Genomic DNA, 9,457 nt, shown 5'->3' with positions numbered 1-9,457 from the left:
AGAATCAATGAGTTTTGACTAGTGGAAAAAAAAAGTGGTACATTATTTATTTAAAAAATTATATCCCATTTTTCCAGAGCTCAAGATAGTTAACAAATTTACATTCAATAAAACAATTGTAAAACACCATCAAATACATAACAAAACACAAGTTCTCAATACAATTCCAAAGTGTCTGTGCATACCTCAACAATCACCATAGCAGCATAGAGCAGAATACAAATCAATATTATAAACAACTAAAATCAAGACTCAAAATAAGAGAGCCAAATAATTAAAACCATAACAATCATAATGCTTTGTGAACAGCTTTGTGAACTACTTTTTTGTTGAAAGGCGGTATATATAAATATTCTTAACAATCAATCGCCATCATTGTCATCAACATAATGGCACTAGGAACAGGAATTTAAAAAAAAAACAAACACCTCCCACTCTAAAATGCTAGCAGAAATGAAAATGCCTTCAGTCCCCAATGGAATACCTGTAATGTGGGTGCTGTTTTTAACCCATAAAGGAAGGAGTACCATAGCTGAGGTGCAACCACAGGTGCTACTCTATTTTTTGCCACCGTCCCTTTAATTGCTGCTAATAGCAGCACTTGAAGCAGGGCCCTCTCAGATGACCTTGGAGGGTGGGCTAGAGTATATGAGAGCCAAAGGTCCCTCAGCTAACCCATCCTAGGCTGTAAAGGGCTTTAAATGGTTAACACAAGCACCTTGAACTGGGCTTGGAAATGAATCACCAGCCAGTGTAGTCACTGGAGCAGCAACCCAACAGAGTCAAACCACTTAATCTCAGCAACAACAATGCAAGAGCCTTTGCATTTTGCACTACTTGCAGTTTCCAAATTGTTTTCAAGAGCAGCCCCACACAGAGCACACTACAGTAATCTAATTGAGATGTTGGCAAAGCATGGATTACTGTGGCCAGGTTCCGCTGACTCAGGTACAACCCAGCTGGTGCACCAGCTGAAACTGGGCTAAAGCAATTCAGGAGTAGCTGTGGATCCAGAAGGACTCCCAGGCTGCACACCTGTTCCTGCAGAAAGGGACACCTGTTCCTGCAACTCGCTCCGCGGTGCAGTTACAACATTCAGTTGTTTTGCTCACAGATATTAAATGTTCAGTGGAGACCAATGTCTATCACAAGACCAGTTGCAAAGGAGCTGGTCAGATAATAACACTCACTGTCACACTTTGGCCAGAAGGAACTACTTTCCTGTGCCAGACAAGTATTTTTTTAAGCTCTTCTCTAAAGCTGTCATGTAGCCAGGCATATAGGAATGGGTTGTAGCATGCAGAACTCATGGCAAACCAGTGGCAAAGCAGTTGGACTAGGCTAAAATAATAGGAGTCAATCACATTAATGTTAATATCTCGAATTAGGTTGAAGGTGTGAAGGGGAAGCCAGCACATGCCAAAGACCACCACAACCATGACCAAGAGGCGGAAAGTCTTCTTCCGCCTGGCCCTGTCCCAATCCACCTGGTTCTGAGTGACACTACCCGGCACAACCCTGTTCTTTAGTTTGAGAGAGATCTTGATATAGGAGATCAGGATGGCCAGCAAAGGGAAGAGGTAGGTGATGAGTAGCAGGCACAAGGCATAGGTCTGCCTCTGGCGCTCTTGCTTCCCCCAGAATTCCTCGCAGAGGGTAACTTCCTGTTGATGTAGCTCTACATAATAGGTGTGCGCCATTGCTGGCAGTGCCAGGCAGCAAGAGAGAATCCAGATGAAAAGAATCATGTAGGCACTGAGCTGCAGAGAGACACGTCGTCTCAATGGGTGCACAATGACAATGTACCGGTCTACAGCAATGGTGGCCAAAGTGAAGATAGACACATAGACTGTGACAGGCTGCATGAAGTAGACAAAGTAGCACATCGTGCTGCCAAAAATCCAACCACGTGGCTCAAAAACATAAGCAAGAGTGAGGGGGACACAGGTGGCACACATGGCCACATCGGAAAGTGCTAGGTTACCAATGAGGAAGTTGGTTACATTGTGCATCTTCTTTACACGCATGATGACAAGAACCAGAAGGCTATTGCCTAGCATCCCAACAATGACTACAGCTGTGTACATTAGAATGATGAGTGATTTCAGACGTTGCACCAGCTGCAAGCCCTGGAAAACCATTAAAGTTCCATTTGTAGAATAGTTGTGAGCCACTGGTGTGTAGTTCATAGGAATGATGCCAGAACCTTCCAAGAATTCAGACATTTTGGCCTGTAAAGTAGTAAACAAGAGATATTAGTGGTTAATCTTTGCAAAGACTGATTGTCAAAATGGATGGTTAAACAGTATCTTAATTCAAAATACACTCAGTCCAGTCCTAGGCATTTACATGCAGAAATAAGTCATTCTATGTTTAATGGGGCTTACTCTCAGGTAATTTACAACCCAATCCTCCCTAAATCTCTCCTGCTGATGACACCACACCACCAAAGCACCTGCAGCATCCAGTAGGGCTGTGGTTTTCAAACTCTCAGGGAGTTTGAAATCCGCAGTAAGTCTTTGCGGGAGCAGGGGGGAGGCAGCAGGGGCAGGGGGAAGGCAGCCACGCAATCCCCAGGGTCGCGTCACTCAGGGGGCTGCAGGGACTGGGGTGCACCCTCCAGTTCCTGCAGCACCCTTCCCTGGGTGCGGGGAGCCATGCGCGAGCACCTGCAGGGCTCCCCAGGTCAGGGAAAGTGAAAGTGGAGAGATTGTGCTCTGCCTCCGCTAAACCGGAAGCGGAGCGTGATCTCTCCACTCTCACTTTCCCTGACCTGGGGAGCCCTGCAGGCGCTCACACACGGCTCCCCACACCCAGGGACGGCTGCTGCAGGGACTGGATGGTGCACCCCAGTCCCTGCAGCCCCGTCAGAAGGGAAAGTGGAGCAATCACGCTCCGCTTCCAGTTTAGTGAAGGCGAGGCACGATCACCCTACTCTCACTTTCCCTGACCTGGGGAGCCCTGCAGATGGTCGCGCAGGGCTCCCTGCACCCCCAGGAGGCTGCAGGAGGCTTGGGCAAGTGTACTCCTGAGGATTGCACTGCTGCCTCCACCCTGCCTCCTGGCCGTCCCCACCTCTTAAGGAGAAAGAGACCAGGGCCCTCAGGCTGGGGTGTCGCGACGCCCCAGTTTGAATATCACTGCAGCAGGGGGTAGTCCCAGAGATCTCCTCCAGGTAAGGGAATTATTATTCCCTTGCCTCAGTGTAAGCCTTCACTGTCCTGCTGGGTCTACACTGATCTGCACCACCTATTTTTCTGTGCAAGTCTGAGGGGACCCAGGAAGGCAGATCAAGGCTAGGAAGGGGGATGCTGCTGTCATAAATCCCTCCCCTGTTAAAATCCCTAATTTAAAATACGTAAATATGGAACTCATACAATTAATATTTCATTAATAATATTTGTTTTGGAACCTAGAAATTGACAGAAATGCATTTACCTTTGTCATTTGCTGATTACACATTTTTAATTTTAAGAAGAAAATGGCAGGAGCAAATGAGAAGAGAAATGAGACAAAGAACTGTGAGTGAATAAGCAGAGGAAGGCCAAGTAAAAATATAAGATTTTGGAAATGGAAAATGAGGTGTGGGCAGCCCAATCCTCCCCAAATACCCTCCCCCTCCATTGAAGCCGTGCCAACACAGCATGTGCTGTATTCACAAGAGGGGGGTAGTTTGAAAGGTCTCCTTGGGATAAGTGAACTTTTGTTCACTCACCCTAGAAAAGTCTCCCTGCCACCACTGTCATGTGTCTCCTTGGATCTATACCTGCTGTTTAGCAGACGTAAGTCCAAGGCATGTAATGGCAGCAGTAAAGGAGAAAAATGAAGTTAGGATATTGGCGCACACAAAGTGCTGCCAATATTGTCCCCATCTGCCTTCCTCCCTGCCCAGGATGACCCCTGTTCCTCCCCCTCCCCACCCTGGTCTGCCCCACTGCCATTGCACTTACCTGTTTAGGAACTTACTTCAAAATGTTCCACTGTTGTAACCCACTGTGCACACCAGCCCAATCCCAGATAGCACTGGTCTCTGTGTGTGCTTTCCTTCCCCCAGTGAATGCAAACCCCCTACTCAGGCTACCTCTGGTTTCTAAGATTTGAGCAAACAAATGTGCACACATTTCAAAGGATTTCTATGGAAACTCAAGGTGTTTGAAGTGTCCTTTTTTAAAGAGAGGGAGGTCTTGAGTTTGGCAAACTTGTTGGCAAAAACTAAAAGGAGCTGGTGTTCAGTACCCAGTAACGTGGATCACAGAAGCTGGTCAATCACTGCAGATAGAGTTTCCCCTTAATCTTCTTTTCAGCTCATCTCCCAATAATATACATTTTGAAGCTCACCTCTGCTCAGTATGTCCATGCTTCCATACCCCCTCCCCAAAGTGTAATAAAGTAAATATTCTGGATAAAATGTAAATGCCCCCTTGGACATAGTAGTAGCTCTTTTTTCAAGCAGAAGTGTAATCCCTGCATTTTGAGGCTTAAAATACAAAAATAGCAATGTGACATTTTTGAACAAGAGAGATTTAATTGTCATGAAAATAAATCTTCCAAAGAGAAGGGGGAGGGGGATAAGAGATAGCAATGCTTGCAGATGCCGCTTTAAGTTTCTTCTGGAGTTAACAAACGCACCGATGTAATAACAAAAGGAAAATGACGGTTGCAAGGACAATGTCGAGTGAATACAGTTTTAAATATGCTTCTGAATTAAAACAAAGCAAGCAAAATCTTTCTGTCCAAGAAGAGCTGGATGCTAATCACTAGGAGCAACAGCCAAGCACTTCGCTACAGATATGCATGCAACTGATTCTGAGAAATGACAATAATAATGAACACTTGCTACTTAGCATCAGCAATGGATGAAGTACAATTTACTGTACAAGATTTACATTTTTTTCCCATACCTTTTGTTGGGTGAGCTGTTAGCTACTGTGATGAACCGAAACTCCTGGATCTGGTCTCATTGTCTCCAGAGTCAATAAGCTATGCTTGGCTTGTGAAACCAGCCAAACCGTTTCATGCTGAAGAGTTTAAAGGGGCAGAGACAGATTTTGCTAGCTTGTTATGGCACTCCTCCTGTTTCATTTACAGTTTCTAAGAGTTTACTGGAACACTGTGCCCCTTCCCCATATGCAATGCCTGTTATATAGATTCCCGTGATATATCTCTGATTACACTACAAGACCTCATCTCTATTTAAAAGAATCTGCATGCACTAACTTCAATAGGCCCCTTCCCACATGTATCTTGAGATCAACCAATATGTAGAAGTATTTTGTTACATAGAACCTTTAAAATATTTAACATATCTTAATTTTTTTTAATACTTATATCCCACTTTTCCTCCCAGAAAGTGCCTTATCAAACTCTTTTGCATCTGTCAATCCATAGAGAAGGGAGCAAAGATGAAAAGACAGAATTGCCAATAATGCTGAGGAAATAATAAGCATCTGTCCTGTCCTACGTGTCGGGGAGTGCCACAAAGCTGTCTCTGTTCTCTGTGATGCAGAGACGACTGTTTCACAGCTGCTCAGCACTGTTGGAACAAACGCAGTTATATTATCTGCCCGTGGATACCCTACAGCAACATGTTTACTTAAGTGGCAGGACTCTTCTATTAGTATTTGAGAAGTAATGCTCATGCAGTTCACTAATTGTGTCGCCCCACTGCTCCTAGAGAAGAAGAGACGACATAATTCTTTAACATTACATTAAAATTGTCTCCCCAAACTGATCAACAACTACAGCTTGGGAAGGGTAATGTGATTAGGACTAAAGAGACTGATGACAGTCTGGGCTTTTCAGGAGGAAGTGTGGCACCCAACTGAGTTCAAGTCCTATTTTGCTGTTTCTGACATCACCAGATAAACCTTCCTATGTTGCAGTTGACTGTGCTGTGTTGGCATCAATCTGATCATAGTCTTTCGAGACTGAAGGTTGCCAACCATTAACCAATGATGACTTTCTTTCAGAGGGGACTAGAGGGGGACAGCATCCTGTCATTGCATTTCAACTCAATGAAAAACCGAACTCTATTAATTTCTCTCAAAAGTTGTGCTTAAAATAACTGGAAATAATTTATCTGACGGCTAGCATTTCTTAAGAATATTTAGGGCTCAGGCTGGCAGGAAGAGGTAAGAAAAAAAATTTACTTACCTCTGTTGCCACTCCCTGGTCTCAGTAGTTAGATCTATGCCAGCTATTTTGCTGGTGTAAATTTGTTAGACCCAAGGAAATGTGTTGGGCCCGAGCCAGGGATATAGGATCCTGTTAATGCTGCTGCCTCTGAGATCCACCCCTAATCTGTCCCAGCATGACACCTCTGCCATCCCCAGCTCCAAGGTCTAGTCTGTAGTCTGCTACTGTCCGTGCAGTGCTATTGCCAGTACAATAGGATTGGGGCCTTAGTTCCACATCTTCAAGCCATCTCTTTCAAAAGCAAAGGCAGTTGCTCTCTCTGTGAAGCATTGACAGGTGCCCTTTCAATTCTGGCACCTCTGGGAGTTGTCTCCATGAATGGGCCAGGCCTGAATAAAATGACATCTATTGGCAATGCAAATAGATGCAGATCACACTTTTTTCATAAAGCTTTCTTGCCAGTTCTGTGTGCATGCTTCCCCCTTGCTATGGCTGAAGAGTGTTGCATCATTTGTTCCTTCTCTGTTATGTTAATAATATCTGCATCGTATCTCCACGCACAAATTCAGGTAGCCAGTGTATCACTATGAGAAACTCCCATGAATATGTGTTATGCAGAATGCTGGGATCCACTCAGCCCTGAATCCACCCCATAGCTTTAGTATGGCTGTCCCAGCACTGCACAGAAACCCCTATATTAAAAACTACGCAGGCCACTTCTCCATCCTAGGCAGGAATACAAGATGACTTATGACTCATAAAATTGCACCTTCTGGCTATAAAGAAAGCAGATAAGAAAGCTTAAGAGCATTAGCTGTCTTTATCTATTCACACATCCATCAAACAGACAGGATCATAACACCTACATCATGCTTTAGGATTAATTCATTTCCTTCCTGTATTTCATCTCAGCTTCAATAGGTTTTGTTTTATTTATAAAGCTTCCAGTTTTAACATTCAGAAGTGATAATACTGAATGATAATGGAGGGCATATTTTCTGCTCTTGGGGTTCGATTAAAACTATCCAGGTATTATAATAATAATAATAATAATAATAATAATAATAATAATAATAATAATAATAATAATAATAATAATAATAATAACAACAACAACAACAACAACAACAACTTTATTTATATCCCACCCTTCTCCCCAAAGGGACCCAGGGCGGCTTACAACATGTTAAAAACAGATTAAAAAACATAATTTAACAGCAAATAAAAATGTATTAAAACACATTAACAGATACCATAAAAACAGTAGTCAGATAAAAAGTCAGATAAAAAGCAAATCATAGAGGAATCAGGCCTGTAAAAATACTAAAAGATATAGAAAAGATGTTTAAAAGGCCATAAACTCAGAAGGCTTCATCAACTGCTTGATTTAGCAAAGTAAAGTGTGTTGCTAAGGAAAGAGGGGAAAATGATACAATGGGGGGGGGGGGGAAGATGTGAATTACCTTCCAGTTACACCAGTGTAAATCCAGAGTAATTCCATCACTTTACATAAAGAGGACTATAATGGTACAGAACATTTGACAGATTCCAGTAAAGCAGTTTCTGTTCACTTAGGTGAGCAGTAAAGACCGTGTCAAATCCCGGGAGCTTATGAGCAGATTAGCAGGAAAAAATGTCTTCCCAGAATAGGCAGGTCCCACTAACATATGTATATTGATTTTTGGAATTATGAATAATACTAGCATTAACAAAACCATATCCGAAAAATAAGTTGAGATGGCAAGCTTGGGAGGGGGAGTACTGTCAGATTTATTTATTTTATTTTATTTATTAGATTTCTAGTCCACCTTTTTCCCCCCAAAGGGCACCCAAGGCGGCTAACAATCAATTTAAAATACAAAGTAAGATACAAACAAACATTAAAAATAAGAAAACAATTAAAAACAATTAATTGTCAGATGACTGTCAGATCCTTATTGGATGCAATCCTTGTGGTTATTATAGAGCAGGGGTCTCCAAACCCCAGCCCGGGGGCCAGATGCAGCCCGGGGCAAGCCTCTATCCAGCCCGTGGCCAGCTTCTGATACCCTGAGAGCCTCTGGCCCAGCTGACCAAACACAACCAGAGTTGTGCTTGTGGGGTGGGGGAATGGGGGTTCAATTAAGTGTGTACTTTATTTCTTGGGCTGTGTTCGTTCTTGGAGAAGTCCTGGACATTTGAGCCCATTCATTTATTCATTCATCTAAGTCAGGGGTCTCCAAACATTTTGGCCAGAGGGCTGCATCAAATATCTGGCACGGTGCTGAGGGCCGGAAAAAAATTTTAAATATAAAATTTATATAAATAAATTAGAGCTGGAACTTAGATGAGTGAATAAATGAATGAATGGTTGGCAACCTTCAGTCTCGAAAGACTATGGTATAAGCCTACAGCACCCAGTATTCCCAGGTGGTCTCCCATCCAAGTACTAACCAGGCCTGACCCTGCTTAGCTTCCAAGATCAGACGAGATTGGGCATGTGCAGGGTAACCCTCTGGCCCTTAGAACACGCTCCAGATGCAACCAGAGCACAGTTCCAGTCATGTTTGGCCAGGTGGGCCAGAGGCTTTAAGGGGACAAGAGGCTGGCCACAGGCCGAATTGAGGCTGGCCGTGGGCCACATCTGGCCCCCAGGCTGGGGTTTGGAGACCTTGACACTGTTCCAGATATTGTTATAGACTATGTTAGCAAAACTTGTTTGTGTCTTTAAAAGAGTAATCCTTCACATGACTATTCAGAATTAAGTCCCATTGAATTCAATAGGGCTTACAGCCCAATCCTAAAGGCAGCACTGCCGCCAGATGTAGTGGCGCCAAAGCGGCTACCACAGCTTCTTGAGGCCCTGCAACAGCTGTCCGAGTTCTCCTAGGGAGAAGCCCAAGCCCCTCAATGGGGATTCTCAAGTCTGCGCCAGCTATTTTGTCAGGTCTTCCAGCCCAATGCGGAGTTCAGGATTTGACGGAGCAGAGCTCCGCCAGCCCGACCCTCTCCCACCTGGTTCCTCCCCTGCCCTGCTGTCCTCTCACCCTGGAATACCTCCTCCCCACCCCCAAGACTCTCACCACTGCCCGGAGCCCTTTTCTACCTCTGGGCGGTGTCCAACCAGAACTGGGCTCACCGCTGACTGATGCTAGACCAGTGCTGGTGCTGACTAGGCATAGGATGTTGCGACCATGCCTTACAACATGTTTGCGACGCCCAGCACCAGTGGTACACTTGTACCACTGGCACTAAAGAGCTCAGAATTGGGCTCTTAGTCCCAGGAAATTGTGCACTGAACTTCAGCCTAGTATTCATGGGGGGGGGGGGGAAGCGTTATATA

The 9,457-nt window shown here is 44.3% G+C and overlaps 1 protein-coding gene and 1 pseudogene across 1 annotated transcript; both read right to left on the bottom strand.

Annotated features, from left to right (window-relative positions):
* Positions 1-1,172: 1,172 nt before the first annotated feature.
* PRLHR (prolactin releasing hormone receptor) lies at positions 1,173-2,225 on the bottom strand. Its single transcript, XM_066621453.1, has one exon. The coding sequence runs from the start codon at positions 2,223-2,225 to the stop codon at positions 1,173-1,175; it is 1,053 nt and encodes a 350-aa protein (XP_066477550.1).
* Positions 2,226-8,519: 6,294 nt separating this feature from the next.
* Positions 8,520-8,641, bottom strand: LOC136646120 (5S ribosomal RNA; annotated as a pseudogene).
* Positions 8,642-9,457: the final 816 nt, after the last annotated feature.

The sequence above is a fragment of the Tiliqua scincoides genome, chromosome 3, assembly GCF_035046505.1.
Source record: "Tiliqua scincoides isolate rTilSci1 chromosome 3, rTilSci1.hap2, whole genome shotgun sequence".
NCBI classification, from domain to species: domain Eukaryota; kingdom Metazoa; phylum Chordata; class Lepidosauria; order Squamata; family Scincidae; genus Tiliqua; species Tiliqua scincoides.
This window is presented reverse-complemented; position numbering and strand designations above follow the sequence as displayed.